General features: G+C 40.6%; 2 protein-coding genes across 12 annotated transcripts in view; one reads left to right on the plus strand and one right to left on the minus strand.

Moving 5' to 3' along the window:
- ankrd26 (ankyrin repeat domain containing 26) overlaps nucleotides 1-8,468 on the plus strand; it is a 31,480-nt gene extending 23,012 nt beyond the window's left edge. For 8 of the 11 annotated variants that reach the window (XM_016668811.1, XM_016668813.1, XM_016668814.1 and 5 more), the window contains 10 exons: nucleotides 56-149; nucleotides 734-811; nucleotides 1,684-1,818; nucleotides 1,913-2,025; nucleotides 2,254-2,380; nucleotides 3,114-3,404; nucleotides 3,523-3,758; nucleotides 3,908-4,151; nucleotides 7,509-7,554; nucleotides 7,644-8,468. In XM_016668811.1, coding sequence (XP_016524297.1) covers nucleotides 56-149; nucleotides 734-811; nucleotides 1,684-1,818; nucleotides 1,913-2,025; nucleotides 2,254-2,380; nucleotides 3,114-3,404; nucleotides 3,523-3,758; nucleotides 3,908-4,151; nucleotides 7,509-7,554; nucleotides 7,644-7,774 — 1,495 coding nt within the window. In that variant the 3' untranslated portion in view covers nucleotides 7,775-8,468. Of the gene's footprint in view, nucleotides 1-55; nucleotides 150-733; nucleotides 812-1,683; nucleotides 1,819-1,912; nucleotides 2,026-2,253; nucleotides 2,381-3,113; nucleotides 3,405-3,522; nucleotides 3,759-3,907; nucleotides 4,152-4,456; nucleotides 7,388-7,508; nucleotides 7,555-7,643 lie in introns of those variants that run through there. The other 3 variants (XM_016668805.1, XM_016668809.1, XM_016668808.1) reach the window with 3 other exon arrangements.
- Nucleotides 8,469-11,380: 2,912 nt separating this feature from the next.
- On the minus strand, nucleotides 11,381-15,867 carry LOC107835657 (myoD family inhibitor domain-containing protein-like). The gene is made up of 3 exons (XM_016668844.1): nucleotides 15,605-15,867; nucleotides 13,344-13,592; nucleotides 11,381-12,202 (listed from the first exon to the last, which is right to left on the minus strand). The coding sequence occupies exons 1-3, from the start codon at nucleotides 15,648-15,650 to the stop codon at nucleotides 11,916-11,918; spliced, it is 582 nt and encodes a 193-aa protein (XP_016524330.1). The 5' UTR covers nucleotides 15,651-15,867; the 3' UTR covers nucleotides 11,381-11,915.
- Nucleotides 15,868-19,194: the final 3,327 nt, after the last annotated feature.

Here is a 19,194-nt window from a genome sequence, read left to right on the forward strand (position 1 = left end):
CCATACAGTCACAGGTATTTGGGCCTGATTAATAGAGAATGTTAATGTCGCCCAGGATGGAGATCAAGAACGCCAAACTGGAAGGTACTACGAAGCAACAGGCCGATAAAATTGAGGCTCTTCAGAAAAGCGCTCAGGAAGCCGTCGTGGTGAGTAACCCGTTCACCTGCTCACACATGGTCTCAATGCTCCACGTCTCTTTTGAGCTAAAAGGTGTCATGCAATTCTGTTAAATCAACTATCTGAGTTTATGTGTTTAAGTCAGTTTTAAACTTAAAGGACATACAATCTTTTTTCAGCGAGCTGACTGCTCACCTGGAGGAGGGGTCAGTATTGTGACTGTAGGCGTAGTTTCTCTGTGTGAGGTTCTTCCTCTTTGTACGCTGATTCATTTAATCTTTTTTTTATTTTGAACTAGAGATAAAATAATCCTCTTAATGAAGTGAAATAAAACATGTTTTTAGTGTCAGAACTCCAAGCTCATGTGGGAATAAGTATCCTGGTGATGGAGAAATGTCTTTCCTCTCCCTGTCTTCTTTTTTTTTTTTAATCTTTGTCTGTGGTGTCTTTCTTTCAGTTGTGAATGTATTCCTGATTAATGCATGTCACTTCCTTTAGTTTGCTTTCAGCTTTCTAAAATCCTAACTTGATTTTTTTTTTCAGCAGTAGCAGAAACACAAAGTCTATTTAATTTTTTGTTTTGTTTTGCTTTTAAATCATGTTTTTTCTTTAGGTTCGTGCACATTTGGAGGAGCTGGTATCGAACCTCCAAGGCAGCAAGATTTCTTTGGAAGAGCAGCTGAATAAAGAGGTGAGTGGCTTCTATTGTTAGTTCGTCATATGTTTCATCAGTTTATTTGTTTTTATATACGATAAAAACTAAAACGTAAGTTTAGGACCAATAAAATGCCAAAAAATACATCCATCCATCCATTTTCTGAACACCCTTGTCCCTCAGTGGGGTCGGGAGGGGTGCTGGTGCCTATCTCCAGCTCCAAAAAATACATTCTCATCCTAATTCCTTAGTTGAAGTCATAGGTTTACATACACTCAATTGTAGGGATTGACTTTAATCTTTTGACTTTTAATGAATTATCTGAACAACCTACTATAAAGCAATAACCTTTAATTGATTTTATTAACAGGAAGTGAGTGCTCAGATTTGAGTTTGTGGTGGATTTTCTCAAAGGTTTTAATAGGATTGGGGTCGCTGCCATTCCAAAACCTTAAAGCTGCAGTATGTAGCTTTAAAAAAAAGAGTTTTTTTTTTTTTTTTTTTTTTAACGTAATCGTTAAAACCATCACCACGTCCTGAAAGTATGAGACAGATAACAGATAATGTATGAAAAATTTGAGCACATTTGTCTTCTCCATCTGCAGAAATGCGCCACTTCCAGTCAGAAACAACCAATCAAAGGCAGGAGTAGTTTCTTAGCGCTGTCAATCATGCTCGTGCACGTACAATTCAATGTGGCCATTCTAAGTAGCTTTAGCATTCACGGCAGACTCCAACGTAGGGAACTAGCTCTAGCATAGCAGGGAGCGATTGCGGGGGTGTGAGCAACCGCGTGCACGAGGTTTAAAGGTTTATGGTTTATTTTCAAAATGATTTAAAATGAGTGACATCCATGCATACAGTATAAACAGAACCGTACTTTGAGCTTGTGTGTTTTTCTTCTACAGTTGCACAAACAGAGCATGCTGTCTAACACCATGCAGGACTCTCAGGCCCTGTGGGAGGAAGAGACGAAGAACCGCTCAAAGTTAGGACTGCGCCTGACAGAACTTGAAAGAGAAAAAGGAGAGCTCACAAACCAGGTGTTCACACTGTGATAGTAATCTGAGTGATATGATGGTTAAGCGTCACTCAGTTGAGGTTTGAAGAGTCACTGAGTTGTTCGTTCTGGTCTAGATGGAGCTTGAAAAGAAGAAAGTCAAGAAAATTGCAGAGCAAAAGAAAGCGGTTGACACTCGCCTCGATCAAGAGATGAAGAGAAACATGGAGCTTCAAAAAGAAATGCACAGGTGACTTTTGGACTCTTTGGACTCTGTCACTGGGCAGTGGGTGATCCTGCTGCTTAGAACCAGCTAGAAACCACTAGAACCAACTTCTTGGCTTTATGGTCCACCAGTGTCTGTATCCTTTTTAAGTCCCCACTCAGTTATTTTGTACATTCAATCAGCCTAATGTTAGCAAGTTTAGGTTATTTTACTTGATGCTTTAGATATTCACTCTGTGCGTTTATATTTAAGGCAACGAACTTTATTAAAAAGTGCAAAGAAGAAGCTGCAGGGCCAAGAGTCTGGAGGAGCGAAATACTCCTCTATGAAGAGCCCTCACCGGAGACAGAGTCAGGCTGACAGCTGGATGAACGACAAGGTTTGTGGTGCTGATGCTGGCTTCAACACGAATTAATGTGCTACTTGTACATTATATTTTGGTTTTTGGAGTCAAAAAATCAAACAAGACCATTTCACAGTTTTTGTTTGACTCAGTTTACGACAGGGTTCTGAACCTGGGTTCTAAGGTATTTAACAAATTATCTAACATTAAAATGCTTAACACAAAAACATTAGCTCTGCTTTCCTAAACCGCTAAACATAAAGGATTAGTGGAAGCTAACACTGAACTTCTAAGCACAAAAATAGTGGAAGCTAACGCTAAACCGCTAAATACAAAACAAATTAGCAGAAGCTAACGCTAAACTGCTAAGCACAAAAAAAAATAGTTGGAGCTATTTTCAACACGAGACTCGCAAACAGCCGCGTCCTCTGTTTCTTATTTTACTACATATCATTATTTTAAAGTTGCAAAAAGAGGATGACCAAAGTCAAAAATGTAAGATGTGTAACATTTTATGGCAGTAATTGGCTTGAAAGGCTCAAAAACAGCCATCATCCTGAAGTGTCTAATGGGATACAGGGCAAACGTGCGACCTGAGGGGTGAGCGTCTTAATTATTATGCTTGTATCCACAGTCGAAAGATTTTTAGCAGCATGTTGCTGCCCCAAAGGCAAGTTGTTTGTACCAAACTTTAAATGAACACCCGTGCAGTGCATCACCTACAATCTCCCCTTGCTTCTTGGCCTTCAAATGTCTCCTCCGTCTTCAGGTGGAGGAGCTGCAGGCAGAGCTGGAGAAGGAAACATCTCGTCGCTACCAGCTGGAGCAGATCAACGAGGAGCTCCAGGACCAGTTGGCCTCCATGAAAGGTGTGGGCCGTAACCACGGCGAGCTGGAGAGAAGCAAGAAGCACCTGGAGAGCGAGGTGGTGGAGCTGAGACGCCAGTTGGAGAACAACCAGCCCGACCAGAGTGTGCTGGATCAGTACCGACGTGAAGCGGAGGAAAAAGCCCACCAGGAGGTGCAGCAGAAACTAGAGCAGGTCAACCTCTTCCTACAGGTAAAGAGCTGAGACAAACCCCAACAGAGAGGAAATCAATTCACAACAGCAGCGGTGCTGATGTCGCTCTTTGATATCGCCCGCCAGTGGGATTAACAACGATTTGTGCGTCTCTCAGTCCCAGGCGGCGTCTCAGGAAGCACTAGATGAGATCAAAGCCACCAACGAGGCCAACCTGCGCTCCCAGCTGGAAAAGAAGATCCGGGAGCTGGAAGGGGAGCTGAACCGAGCCCGCACCATCCAGCAGGAAACGTTCAGCCAAAAAGAGTCCACACGCTCCGAGCTGGAGCGCTACCGACACCTCTACAACGAAGAGATGCGCCTGCGGATGTCCCTAGCTGCCAAACTGGAGAGGTTAAAATGCTTTTTGAAGAAATCTGTTTCACTTTGTAAAAAAAAAAAAAAAATTATAATAGGTTTGGTAAACTGGTAAACGCTTGTAACAAATCCCGAGCTGCTATAAAGATGGCAGTGATTAGCGTTTTCTTGTTTCCCATAAACAGGGCCAACAGCCGCCTCTCCGAAGCCAACTCCAAGTTGCTGAGCGAGCGCAGCAGGAGTCTTATGATGGGAAACGTCACAAGCGGGAGCCTGATGGGGCCTTCTCTGGACATGAGCGCCTTGGCTACACCAGCGAACCCCGGGACCTCAGTGGGGGCCCTCAACAGGAACATGAGCGTGGGATATTCCCTGCCCAGTACTGAGTCAGACGGACAGAACCAAAGGGTGGAGGACTACCTGGCTAAGGTCTGCCCAGTCCTTCAACTCTCACTCACTTATAGAGATTAAAGAGGAAATCTGTGTTCTTGTATATTCCTGATTTCATTTTTTTAAGAACAAGTTCATGTAACTGCAGAGATGTTAGTTATAAACAGTGACATCTCTGTAGTTTCACCTCATAGTCAGAGACGTGTGTTTGACGAGTTACATCAGGTCACCCAACAGACACTTTAGGCTTTGCAGACTTTTTTGTTTGTTTTTCTTCCTCCTGTTTATTATTTCTGTCTTTTCACCATTACCTCTAACTTGTCTTGTATTTCTCACTCTTTTAGCTTCTAGCTCAAAAGTCTTTTTCTCACTTCTCCTCTCTTCAGCCAGACTCATAACCAGGTGTGTTGCTGTTTTCAGCTGAGTGTCTGACTGGTTGCTGTTTCATTGCGTTGCTCGTGGCTTCAGTGGAGAAAAAGCTGCCAGACAAAGCAACAAAAACTTTGCATATTTTGCACTTTTTTTGAAATATAGCATAAACAGCTTGAATTTTCTTACATTTTGCAATGTTGCAGCCTCAAACTTTTTTTTGTGATTGGAGTTTATTTTATAGACAAAGTTGCACATTATAGTGAAATGGAAAAACCTCTGCTGTGCCTGCACAGCTAAAACAACACTAGGTGGCGCTCCTGTGTTGGCTTTGAAAGCCAGCTGGAGGCCACTGTTTCTCTTTTTCTCTTCTTTTACTTTCTGCCCCTTTTTTTCAGCAACTTTAGCGATAAAACTTTTTCACTGAAGAATCAGTTTAGTTTGGTTCTATCTCAGGCCTGAACAGTTTGTCATTCAGTATAAAGTTAATCTGAGCTTTCCAAAGTAGTATTTAAAGCTCCACAGCTCTTCTTTTATCTGCAATGAATTCACCTTGAATATTGAGATCGTAACTGGTGCAGTCGTTGGTCACAGAATCGGGTACAGAACAGTTTTTATCTTCTGTTTTGCTGTCAAAGGTTTAAACGAGCGCTGAAGTTTTCAAGTGTCAGTGTATCTTCAAGAGAGAAGTTATTATTAAGCAACTTAATGCAAAAAATTTATAAAATATACTCAGAATTATCAGAAAAAGAAAAAAATTAATACATTTACCAAACATAAAATGCTTGTATACTCATGCCGGCCAGTAGGTGGTGATAATGTTCATATTGTCACATTGTAAACATCAAGGGAATACAAAGAAAGATTAATCTGAGCCTAGATGGTAGATCCTCCTAAACAGATATTTTTGATCATTTCCTCTCAATAACAAACTCTTTCAGCAACTTAAAAAAGAAGCATGTTTATTTAAAAGATAAAATCTGTCAAAACCATATAGTGACAGGTATTTCCAAAGTATGTTGTGGTGTTATATATTAACCACAATCTCTGTTTGTGTGTATTAATTTTAATGACTATATAATAAAACTATTAATTAATTTGGTAGGGATACGACAGCTTTACATAACACTTTTACTGTTACATTGTCACTGTTGCATTTATATTTTAGTTATTTATTTTTAATGAAAGCGCATACAGTTAACCAGCAATACGGCAACTGGGTATTGCCATATTGCTGATTTATTTTGGTTATTTCGAGTGTGTGTGTGTGTGTGTGTTTGGGTGCGTCTTCATTCATCTTGGTATTCTTGCTGCGAAAAGGTAAATACATAATAATAATCTCTTTCAATGGATGGCAGTTAGTACTCAGTTTTAAGGAACTAAAACATGATGGGTCGTAGTGGGGTATGTTTTTGTAAATACTCACCTCTGCCATTTTCCATCCTGACAGCAGGTGTGCGCAGACAAAACATTCCCCCAGAGGGTTTGTGCACGACTCATTAGCTCTGAGGCTGCACCATAAAAAAAGGAAGTGTATCTAAATGCAGTGTTCGTCCATTGTTCATGTTGTTGGTTTGTGGTTCGGTAACAGTGTAGGTCTACAGTCTTCCACCGACAGCATTCTGAAGCTTGTTTAATGCTACCGTTTGACCAAGCAGCAGTCCAGCTCTTTTTCTCCTTAGTTCAGGTAAGACGCTTCTAAAGTTGTCATTGGTCCGCAGCTGCAAAACAACAGGAACTCGCACTTGACGCTATGTAATAGATACGACTGGCTCATGAGCATATATTCATGCAATTTGACATTTCGGAAATAAATTAGCATAATAAAACGTCAATTTCTGGAGGGAAAAAGACTGTCAATTTTTTTTTTTCTTTTAACAGTTTTGGCGCTATGATGAGGTGGGCCTTTTTATGAGCCGTATCGAAATTAGTGTATTCGGCGAAAATGCAGTGAAAACAGTTTTTCCGCATTACCTGAGTCACATGATCATCAACCGGATGTCTCCATTGGCGCAAACCACGAAGAAGAATTCAACAGGAAGTAGTTGGAGGATCGTGGTGCTACATGCTTTTTAACGTCTCACCGCGCGAGCAAACTTATTTTCGTGTGATTTTAATTGCGTTTCTTATTTAACAGAAACGCCGCAATTTCCGTAATTGTGTTTTTCCGACATTAACGGAATATTTATTAAGTTTTGCGTATGTTTGCGATGGAAACACAAACGTACGTTACTTTAAAAGTCCCTCCTTTTAAAGTAACATTTTTATACACTCGGGGATTGTTTTGCTGGAGAACCATACAGTCAGCAGCCGTCCAAGTGGACACAGATTAACAATATGGCATTAAAACTGTACATGCATTTTAAATTGCTATGTAATGTTCTATTGTCTGGAAGGAGTTTTTGTTAGCTGCAAGCCATTAAAATAAATAGAAATAAATGATTGAATTCCACCAGTCAGTTGAATAAATCTACAAATATGTATCGAGATTCACTTTTTGAACTGAAACACTGAAATAAATGAGCGTTTTGATATTAGTGTTTCCTTAGCAAACATAAACGGCACTAACATGAAAGCCCTGTTTTATAAGTTTGAATAAAGCAGTGGTAAAGTGGGACAGGTGTAAATTAAATCCTTATCTAGATCATTTTTATAATAAAAACATATCAAACTGGACAAGCTAGAAATTGAATTTATGCGCTCCACTTCTATCCCCACACAGAGCAAGGCGTATTAGTTTGTACTGGTCTGAGGAAGGGAGGTTAATTTATTCAGATTTTACTTAAAAATGATTTCTGCAAATTTGTTTTTCAGCCATTGAGGAGCTCTTTGTATACCACAGCTTTCAGATCTGTGAAGAGCTTGAAAATTTTGCATGACCTTCTGTGTTTCACGTCAAAAAAACAGCTTTTTCCCCCCTCTGGTGTGTTTTCTACAGTGATGTTTCTCAGTAGCTCTTCTCCTCGCCCATATTTCACACCCGCGTTTTGTTTTTGTTCACCTGAGACGCTGCTGTGTTTTCCCCAGATGCAGAGAGAGCTGGACAAAAACATTTCGAAAGAACTGAGATACGGTAAGCGCAGCTCCTCCTCCTCCACCTCCTCCTTCTTCACCATCTTTAGGAAGGAGCCTCAGCAGGTGTTAACCTTGGCCCTCTCTCAGCCACAGCGGAGCTGGACGCCGCCTCGGCCCGTCTGTCCCCGGTGGGCTCCGCCTCCAGAGTGGAGCTGGACCCCCTCAGCTGGGCCACGCAGCAGTATTTGGAGGTGCTGAAGAAGAACCGTAGGATCTGACCGCACGTTTCCGCTCGTCACCGGAAAACTCTAAAGCCAAGACCAAGATGCTAACGCTATTTTTCTTTTTCTTTAATCCTGTTGTCATGAAAGAAATAAACTTGACTGCACTTTGCACTTACCCTCCCCCCCCTCATGGAGTGAGGAACGGACGAGACTCTGAACTAAAGACGACCTCAGAAGTATTTGTTTTGCCGGCTGAAACTCTAGTTTTGATTTGTGAATTTTGGTGTTTTGGAATTGCCGCTTTTAAGTATTTGTATTTATAATCATTTTTGCCAATTTATGACATTTGGTACATGCCATCCAATGGTGCAATATCTGTGTTAGTACTAATATAGAGTTGTGTCGTTCTGGGTTTATTTTTTCTTTTATGTAATGAACTCTATATACTTGAACATGACGAGCTGGAATGCTCTCCAGCTATAAAAACAGGGTGACCACGGTTTTACATTTCAGCTTGTTGTTGGTTTGATGAAAGGGACAGCCGGTTTATGTTTTGTTCCATTATTTTTTGTGGTTTTTTATTATCTTAAAATACTGTAAAAAAAAAAAAAAAAAAACATATGTATAAATACACAGAAAGATTTTTAATGTAATGTTTCATTCACTGCAAGGGAATCAAAAGTTTGTATTCTGAATATATTAGTATGTAAAATTGAATAAATGAAAAGCTATATGGAGCATACATGAAGGATTTGTTTTCAGCATTTTTTTTTACCTAAATACAAAGTTTGTTTTAATGTAATCTATTGCAATATGGGTTTCGCTGGGTTTATGTTTACAGTGAAGGAGAATATAAGATGGACAGCAAATGATCCAAGTTGCTCAGATCTTACAGCAAAGCATTCCAAAAACGTGACACAGAGTGTCTGTGCATCCTTAAAACATCTTAAATCCATTATTCTTTAAAAAATAATAATAATCAAGGCCTTAAAATATCTTAAATTCACTGAAAATATGTATGTTGGCCTTCAATACATCTTAAATTTAGTTTTTTACTCTGGCAGGACTTTTCTGTCAAGTAAAAGTTTCTTCATTGTGTTCCTCGATAGCTAGCTGCTCATATACTCTTGCTAGTTAGCTTTTTTTCCCCCGTGTGTAGTTTTATTTGTCTTAAATTTAATTCAACGTGGCATTAAAAAGTCTTAAATCTGACTTGCTAAAACCTGCACTTATACACTGTAACACTTCCAGCTCTCTGCTTTTGTTTTAGTTGGGATTAGTTTTGTTTTTTTGTTTTTTTTGTCTTTTCTTTTCTTGGAATACAGCCTTTGGTTTGTACCAAACATGCACTCTGTAATGTCGTCCAAACAGCTGTTTTGGACACGAGAATATTATTCCAGAATTCCTGAACTTTATTTGTCCTCATTGGCAAACGATTTGTCTGAATGTTTTCGTCGTTATAGTCACTGTTCACAGATAAAAATCACATAGTTCTACACAAACATCACACATATTTAAAAAATTAATAAAAAAAAGATCAAATGCTAAAGATCACTTAAAAAGAAAATATAATATTTAAAGAGATATTTGGGAAAAGCATAAGATTGTCTTCAGCTGCTTTTTAAATGAATCCGGACTTTTTAGACAACATAAAAACACACATCGTAATATTTGATATATTTTTTTATGCTTGGCGTACATGTAATTCTGTACTAATATTGATGTGGATACTTATGACATATTCAATGAAAATACAAGTTCAAATAATCAACAAGCAAGAGCAAATCCTCGGTTTTTAATTTGTTTTCTTAATTTCTGAGAACTCGCCCTGATCCTGCAGCGGCTGTGTGCAAAACCCGCTGAAAAGTCCCAGGTTGGTGTCGTTGAAATGAAAGACGCCGCTCGCCACCGAGCCTTGATGCTCAACCATCTTCAACCCCAACTCTCATTAGCTGTGTTTTGATGTTCTTTAAACCCACCCGCCCCTCTTCTCTTCTCCTCCCACGCTCGCAAACATGCGAAGCCTGATGGTATGCGCCGCTTTGGAAACAATTTTCCTCTCCTATTAAGACGAGACGGCGTGTTTATGATTGCCCCCCTCTGGTGCGTCTCTCCAGGCTTTGATCCGTCAGATATTCAAATCTCGTTACGTTTATTTTTGTTTCCTTTATAGCAGATGGGCACATCTGACAGACTGACTATTAGGTGTTTTTATTTCCCCGCCACCCGTTTTTTTTTTCTTTTTCTCTTTTTTTTTTATGCAGACGCCACTTCGTACCGCACCTTGTTTTGATTGAAGAGGTTACTGCCGTTGTCACGCAGCTTTGGAGGCAGGCGAGAATACAAATAGGCAGAAACTGAATAAAGGGGAGCATGTTTTATTTTATTTATTTATTTATTTTTGAGAAAGGTTGAAAGCAATCTGCTCTTCGTTAGGTCGTCTTCTGTCTCGTCTCAGACTTCCTGTCCAACAATCTCTGTTTGAAACCTCAATAATGTATGATGAGATTGTCATTATGGCAGCATAATTTATTGTTAGATTATATCCATCATTTTTTAAATTTTGCTTACAAAATACAGTTATTTTACCCTTGTTTTGGCGCCCCTTCCAGCGTGGCGCCCCTATGCGTCCCATGCAGTCCATTTCCACTTTTTACACCACTGGTCTGAATTTTGGTGTTTCCATTTGAACTGAACCACAAATGGTTCAGATGTGCATAAAGTTTCATTTACTGACCTCAAGCAGAAGGTCTATTACTTTAAATCAAAGGCATTACACTTCCAGTGTTGGAAGATTACAGGTTTGACTTCTTTCCTGCGCACCCCTTTTTTTTCTTTCTTTTTTTAACAGCTAAAGAACAGGACAAACACAAAACTTGTCATCTCTCGCTTTAATCCCTTTTCACGTGTGTCAAATAAGGCACTTTTAAACATAAAGAAGATGCTTATTGTCTCCAGATCTCTGAAGGATCTGAGCGAGCTTCATTAGAAAGCTTTTGAAGCGAGACGACAGCAAAGACGCGGAGTAAACAGCCAAAAATAAACCCTAAGTGCCGATAAAGACGACGCTGTCAAGACTGCGCGGTGGAGCAAAGAGGCTCGTTTAAATCACGTTAGAGCAAGTGAATCAGATTTAGGCGTCTCTGTGGCCCACAATGCATTTGGGTTCCGCCGAGGGCCGACAACAGATTTCTAATTTAGAGCATGGCGGACGGGCGGCATGAAATAAGCGCTCAGGTTTGTTCCACTTGTCAGCCTGGATTTGTTGTGACCTTTCTGCCCACAGCAGCACAGCTACTGTACCGCAACAGATGCAGCAGAAAACACGAGACCACGAGTCTGCAGTACGTTTCCTCTCAAAAGAACTTTAATTATTTCTGATTTTTCTGTTTCATGTTTCAACCACAAGCTTCCGGGCATTATCTTGAGATTTTAAGTGACGGCACAACGCACATATGTCCAAATATAGACATAACCTGTGTAATCTTTAGGGCTGCAACAAACAATTTTTATTAATAATCTAGTATTCTATTGATTGTTTGGACGATTAATCGATTAATCAAATAACAGCGGATGTCCTATTAACCACTTAAGCCTTTTTATTTACACAATATTTGAAATACATTAAAAGATACAACAAATAAAAATAATTTAATTGCTTTTAAAAACTGTACTGCTAAAAATGCAACAACATGGCATTCAAAGCAGCCAAAAAACAAAACTGCTAATAACATGAGAAAGCTCAGTCCTTTCTGCTTAACATCTATACAACGCAGAACTCATTTATTGGCTAGTTTTTGGATTAACAGATCAATAATTAGAAAGTTAAAAGTGCTTAATAGGAGATATTTTTCTTTGCTTTAGAGAATTTGATCCGATTGACGCTAAAATTTTGCCACTTCAGTAATTCTGAGTAGAATGGAAGTCGTTTTTTGTTTGTATTTTTTTGTACAGTTTTGCCCAGTTACTCTCTCAAATATGTTGTTCTTTTGCAGATGACCATTTTTTGAATTTGATTAGTCAACATAGCGATTAATCAGCAGTTAAATTAGCTCACGATTATTTCAACAAATGATTTAATCACGATTAATCGTCTCAGCTCCAGTAGTTCTCACCATTTTCAGTTCTTGATCAGGCAAAAAGACTTTCCGCTCATCGGTGGGTCAGTTCAGACACGTCTGCCGTCCCCCGAGGCTCAGCCACGGTGGCAGATCTCGCAGCAGTCAAGGCAGAACTCCAGGAACTCAATGGGCTCGCAGCAGGACTCGAACAGCACCGAGTGGCAGTGGGCGGGGCACCCCAGCTCCTCGCCGGGCGCGTCTCTGACAGCCGTGCAGCAGCTGGCGCAGGAGGCGCAGCAGCAGGAGGAGCAGAGGCCCTGGAGGCAGCAGGAGGAGCAGGAGGAGCAGGCCTCCAGCAGGCCCAGCAGCACCACCGAGAACTGGCACCACAGACACGCCAGCAGCAGCCCCAAGCACGAGTCTGCGGGCGACACGAGGATGAAGACGACTTGAGTCTGATGTTCCATAAAAGGCTTTTTTTGTTATTTTTTTTTAACATGTGTGTACGTGCGTGTGCGCTAAACAAGGGATTAGCGACTCTATTAACCCAAATTAATCTCTCGCATTTGTTTGTTTGCGGTGTCAAGCGAAACTTCAAAGAGGAAAATCTTGTGTTTACTTAATCACAGCTTTGTTCAGTCCTCCAGGGAAAAATGAAAAAAAGAAAAGAAAAACCCACAGAGGCTTTCAGGGATAAAAAAAAAAAAAACAATCAGGAGGAAGCTGTCACATGATAATTGCTCTGCTGCCCAAATTAGGCGCAGACCAAATTGCATACGTTGACCTCGTCTGTGTGCTGCGGTGCGTGTCTTGGGTTCCTCCTGTATTTGTTTATTTTATTTATTTATTTTCATCTGTGCGAGGACCAGAAGAGAGCGAGCCGGTGCAAATCCAGCTGTTTTATCCTGTTTACTGAAGGAAGCCAAAATAAAAAAAGAAAGGGAGGTGGCAGAATTCCCTGCGGAGTAGGGCTCAGCATCTTCCTGCTTATTCCACTGATTTATACACATCCCACATATAACTCATGCTAATGGACGTGTGTGGATGAAAGGGAGGCGTTGTGTGTCGCTCTAGAGTTGATTTGATGTAGAGCTTCACAGAGACGACGGCGTGAACCCACCGGCAGACAAGCAGGAGACAGAAGGGAAGCAAATGGACTTCATGTACTGGAAAACTTTCTGTCCGGAAAGTTTGCCGTTTGGTTGGAATACGACTGAACGAACAGACAGGCCGACTTTGAAGATTTGACCGCAGGGTTCAAAGAACAAACCAGTTATTTTGTTTTACATTTTTGGCAGCTGGGAATGTTTGGTGTTTTCATCGGGATTTTTACGTGACAGGCCAACAGGAAGTAGAATAGTGGAACGTGTCATCCATCCTTTATCAGACCCCTTTGTTAAACTCAGGTGGATTAAGGTTGCTACTTTGACTAGGCCATTCGATTAGACGAATCTGTCCATATCTTCTCCAATTCCATTCAACTCCTATATTGTTATTGAGAATTTAACTTCTATTTATTTATTTTTGTATGTACATCTGTTGAAACAGGACATGCGGTTTACCTGCAGATCCAGGAGCAGGTCGGTCGGGTTCGGGCCCACTTCTCTTGCTCCGGCTCCTGTAGCCGCGTACCGACGCTGCTGAGCCCTGCGGCCGGCTCCGGGGCTGCGAGGCCTGTACGGGTCTGCTCTCTGGGACGGGGAGGCCACATCGGGGACACGTCGGCCTCTGAAGGTCACGCTGAGGCGTCTTCAACGCACCGCGGTCCCCTGAGGGCCCCGTCAGGGGGGCAGGAGCCGGCAGAGGCTGGGCTGAGGCACACAGACACACACGGGTGATGTGGCAACAAGAGGAGATTGAAATGCTCTTCGTTTATCAGTTTGACTTGACGAAAACCAAACTTCTTCTTCTTCTTCTTCTTCTGTGATACTAAAAACACATTTTGTGAAAGTGTTGGGTCTACCATCACAAGAACACAAAACAAGAAGCACATCAAGGGTTGCGAATACGTCTTTAGCAATGTAATTAATTCGTTTTCAGAAAGTAACCTTGTATTTCCTGTAATTTATTTTGTAATCTGCTGTTTCCTAAGAACAACAACTCAAAGTGGGTAAATGTTCAACCAGGCCGTGGCGTCTATCAGGATAATCAGTGTCATCTGTCCAAACGCAAATGCAGCATTTTCATCTAAAAAAACATGCCTGCTATTTCATTTGTTATCCAAAAGAAAAACAACAAACATCTTACGTCTTCTTGTCAGCAGATGTACAACTTTAACAAACCAGAACGAGCAGCGTGGCGTTGTGAACCGTTGTCACTGCAGCGCCTCGGTTTCCATGTGTGCCGCTGCCCATGAGCTCAGCGCTGAAGGTATTTCCTCCGCTAATGGAGTCGCTCGCTCAAAGGAAATCCTCGGCTGAAAGCTCAGCCAGCTGAGAGGCTGGATCCTATTTGCACTCAGGTTGGAGATGAAGCTCGGCCAAAACGGGAGCATGTTTGCCACAAAAACCTTAAAACATCGTCCTCCCGCTCACTTTTGAAAATGTCTCTGCTCTCCTTCAACTGGAGAGATTCACGAAAAGCTAGGCTGAATTTCATGTTTGTATTTTATAGATTTTCACAAAAAAAAAAAGATAATAGATTTTTTGTTTTTCTTTTGGGGGTAAGGGGGAGTTCACCGCTTTGTTTTTTAAAATGAGTAGTGTTTCTCCAAAGCTTTTAATCAATCAATAATGAAAGTCAGAAACAATTTTCAAGTCTAACACATGGGAGAGGGGGAAAGTACATTGTACTGCTTTGCACTTGATATTTGCTGTATAAAAAGCTAGTTTTACATGAGTTATTAAGTCTATTAGGTCTAATGTGTTTGATAAAATAATGACAGAATTAACTGATTCACGCAGAATCTAACCAATTTTTACTTAATTAATGGCAGATTTCAACGATTTCATGAGTTATTTTTTTATTTATTGAAATTTGGCACTCTTTACCCTCCATACCGGATCAGTGAGTTGTTTAGAAATTAAGTCGTGGAAGGCTCAGAAGAGCATAAAGCTATTTAACAAGAATGATAAATAAATAAAAGTGAGAGAAATGCAACAGAAACCAGATAAACCCTAAATAAAAACAATTCTCATAACAACGACTCACTTAAAAGATGTTTTCAGTCTATATTTAATTTTTTTTAAAGAGATGGAGAGCAATTTGCTGGAAGTATTTCAGAGTTGGACCCTTTAATATGATTTTAAAAATTGACTATTTTTATTTTAACAATAGGGATGGTGGAGTTTATACATTACTGTCATAAATTGGGTTTTAAAAGGCCCAAGAGATAAGACGAGACAGGGGTAAATTTTATATATCAAAACACAAGTTAAATATATATTGTATAAAAAAAATAGTTAGAATCCTATTAACTAAATAAAGGTGCTGATAGATCAAAACTACAGTTAGATGTCTCCAATATAGCAGCCTAAAATTAGATGATAAAATTAACATTTTTACTAAGTCAACACCCAAACCGATAAAATCACAGCTGGCACAAAATCTAAACTCTGACTCAGATTCAGCTTAAAACTTTTATTCTGGAAAAAAAAAGTCACGTTTTTGTTTTTGTTTTTTTTAAATAGTCTTTTTTTTTTAATGGCTTGCCTAACGTGATGCACAAACTGTTCAGATTAAAACAAAACTTTAATTACAAGCAAACAAGTGTGCCATTTATGAACGCGGTTTTCCTTCAGAACAAACATGTTTTTGTACCTATACAGAAAACCGATTACACGGCCCGTTCAAACTCGTGTCCGGTCAGACCACCAGCACTTGCCTTCAGTCGGCCTCGTTTCCGCGGACGCCTTTTCTCCCGGCGGCATGTTGGATTCTCATGTTTGTCGCCCGCTGCTGCAGGACCTTCTCCAGCCTTTTGCTCTCCAGCCTTTTGTCTGAAGAGCAAAAGGCAGGGTGTTGCTGTGGGGTCAGGAAGCCCCCACAGCAACACCCAGCACGCTGACATGAGTCACCGCCTGTGTGAGAGGCTCTGTGTGTCGGTTTGTTTTGTTTTTGTTCGGCGCCTTAACAACACTCCCCTTCCCTGCAGACCCGGTGTGAGCGGCCGCTTGTTAGCCGGGCTGATCAGAGAGGTCGTCTCCTCATTTCTGCTTTCAGTCGCCTAACACGGCGGAGGCGCTTGCCGCACAAATGTGGTAATTAACAACAAACACTAATAGCAACTAGGGATGCGGTAATAGCACAAATATTATAAAAGAAAGTGGGGAAGAGGGGGCGGGGGGACATCTTAACTAGCCAACATAATGTGGCCTAGATTTTCTTCGTTTCGGGAAATCAGCGAATGACCGATAATTATGTGAAACCAGTCTAAACTACTACTAACCTTAACATGCTAGCTAACTGTAGCTCATACAATAATGTTTGTATGCTAAATAGATTTAAGTCAGTCACTCCACATGCTTAAGTTAAGCTAACCTGAGCATTTTAGCAAATTTTTTACATGAAGGTTAAACTTTGGCGACTTTAGAGAGTGAAAGCTAGCTAACCTTTATAACTTACTACAACTTATTACCACCTGGTCATATATGCACATGCGCGATTAACAACAGTCACCCCCACTGTTGTCAACTAAGTGGCTTTGTTGCCATAATTAGCGAGTGTTTCCGACAAAAATCGTAATCGCCAGGTCAAGCTTTTAAAGAAAACTGCAATCGGTGCGCCCCTAAGTCTCACTGTTATCCACACACTTTGGGGGCCTTAGGAAGAGCACCCATTGGGAAACAAATAAACAAACAACCATGCCAACTTTATAGGCCTACATACCGTATTATTGAATCACTGTTTTTATTTTTTTGGGAAGTGTGGGGGGTATTTTATGAGGTGAGCCAACAAAACGTAGCGCATCACTGTGAAGTGAAAGGACATTTTACTCCATCGCCTCTAACAGGTTTTCTTCCGGGACTTTCTTCCACTCCTGACCTGCTCCCCTGTCCCTCATCCCCACAGCATGACTCACCCACCAATTTCCACAGTGGAGACAGAGTGTTCAGCACGGGCCACTTCTTCCCCAAATTACTTTAACATTATAGGCCCCCAGTCCACCATTTTATTCCTGTGGATGACGAGTCCTTGTTGAGCCGACTGGTCCCGTGAAGGACGGCATTGTTATTGTTCTATATGTCGATGAGCGAATGAACAAACGACCAGCCTTTTTGGATTGGCTGTTGGGGGAAGGGGGGGGAACGTGCTGTCAAAAGTGCTGTATTTGACAACGTGTTGGTTACGCACATCAAAGCAACACACAAATTAAGCTACTGAAGTTGTCGAGCACAATGCTAACTCTCAGTCAGAGGAGGATGTCAGGCGGTGAGGCTGACGGCGAATCAAAGGCAGCCCTGAGAGGCAAACAGCAAACCAAAAGCAAACATGTTATCGGCAAAGACAATTACTGACATCAGTCGAGACAGGGAGCCAGGAAGTCCTTTGTTCCACAGCGAACAGATGCAACTTCACCCCGTCTCAGCAAGACAGTGTGATGCACTTTGGACTGTCTGTTCATCATTTTTATTTTTTATTTATCTGTTTTGCAGAGGCGTCAGCCAAAATCGGAGCTAAATGAAGCATCTTGAGAGACAAACAGAGATACACACACACACACACACAGCGACTGAAGCTGTGATCTGAGTAAATCTGCTTATTTGCTAACTTTACTCTAAGCTGTTTATATAAAACAGCTTTTTTAGTTTTTTCACGTAGAACCGGATTTTAAAAGGTTTTCTGAAGCGATTTATTGTGTTTCATTACAAACACAAAGCACAAAAGGTCAGGACATTTGTCTGGTCAGGGTTTTTTTTTTCTTGGCAGTGGTGCAACTTATGAAAGAAAACTAACTAGGTTGAGCAGCAGAATGCTCAGGAGCTGCCAAATTTAAAACTAATAAAAACTTAGTTTTATTTTATTTACCATTAATATTGACTGGATATTCATGACTACATATTTACTGTGTTCAGTTGTTCACTGGTATATTTGGACTTATTGTGAGATCCAGCTGTTTTGGTGACATTAGGACGACAGGATGGAACCAAAGATTTGACGGGATTTTCCAAAATAAAAGGTGCCCAAGGTGCCTAACCAAAGATTTAGCCAAATAACCAAGACGACCAACAGTCTGCTTTATCTTTGCAGTTATTTTTATTTTTCTGGTGGAAGGACGATTACTTCAGTTTTTTCCTTCATTCAGCTGAAGAAAACCTTCAGCCATCCAACTTCTGGTTGAATCCAGATTTTTTAGTAAAATGCGAAGTTTCAAAACTTCATTTGGAAGATAAGAGGTAAACAACAGGATGTCATCAGCGTGAAAATGTTAGGAAACATCCTCAAAAAGACGACAGAATCGGAGGGAGTAGAGCAGAAACAACAATGGTCCCCAAAGCAGAGCCCTGTGGAACACCAACATGGACAGGACAAGAACGGGACACGAGGGGAAACGACTTGAACTGAATTTTTATACAGTGGCAAATATTTAGTGGGTGTGAACAACTTTTGTGGGACACCAGGAGATATAGGGTGCGCCAAAAGCAATAATAATAATTAAAAAGACACTATGCAGCGTATTAAAATGTACAATAAATAGACATGTTTTATTCAGTGACACATCTGACTCACACCTGCAGACAAAAACGTCCATTACATTTCCATTACAAGTTACCGTAGTGAAAATAAACGTCAGGGTTACCTGAACGCCCCGCCGAAAATAAATAAACAAAGACGACGACGTCTCTATGTACAAATCCAGTCCGACAGAACTCACCACAGGAAACATGACCTCGGTACACAGAGGTCACGTTTTTGTTGACTGGAGAAAGACTCAGGAAAACTCCTGAGTGCGTTTCCAGCTGTTGCATGTTACCGTCTCGCTCACTTTTTAATTACACAAGAACACAGACGACAAACAGTCCAATAAATCCGGATTTAACTTGCAACTTCTTAACAGACAGGTGAGAGTTTGACCTATCTGTATTTGTTTCTGCCATTTTGACAGATGTTTTGTTTTTCCTTTCAGTTATGTGCTTTGTTGATGCATCTGTCCCAGTAAGTTTTTACAAAGAAAAGGAAAAACAATCACTTGATTCGAAAATGAAAAGTTGCATTTATAAAGGCTGACAAAGTTGCTTTAAAACCCACAGTGACAATAACGAGAAAAAAACAAAACAAAGAAAAACCCCCCACCTAATTTAATTTAAAATTCAACATTGTTTCCAGTCGTTAAACACAGGTTTGCTTTTTGTCCACATCTGGAACTGGATGAGGAATGCAGATTTTTACAGGTAGGGAGAAATGTTTGCGTAATGCCAAAATGGATAAATAAATAGGACATAAAATATGTAACTGAGTATGTTTGAGCTATCG

The sequence above is a fragment of the Poecilia formosa genome, unplaced genomic scaffold, assembly GCF_000485575.1.
Source record: "Poecilia formosa unplaced genomic scaffold, Poecilia_formosa-5.1.2 Scaffold17, whole genome shotgun sequence".
Taxonomy (NCBI): Eukaryota; Metazoa; Chordata; class Actinopteri; order Cyprinodontiformes; family Poeciliidae; genus Poecilia; species Poecilia formosa.

Coding starts and splice junctions, on each gene's coding strand:
- LOC107835657 (XM_016668844.1), bottom strand. CDS start 15,650: ATGCCGCCGGGAGAAAAGGCGTCCGCGGAAACGAGGCCGACTGAAG. Junction 13,593..15,604: donor GGAAACGAGGCCGACTGAAG/GCAAGTGCTGGT, acceptor TGTGTGCCTCAG/CCCAGCCTCTGCCGGCTCCT. Junction 12,203..13,343: donor ACCTGCTCCTGGATCTGCAG/GTAAACCGCATG, acceptor TGTCGCCCGCAG/ACTCGTGCTTGGGGCTGCTG.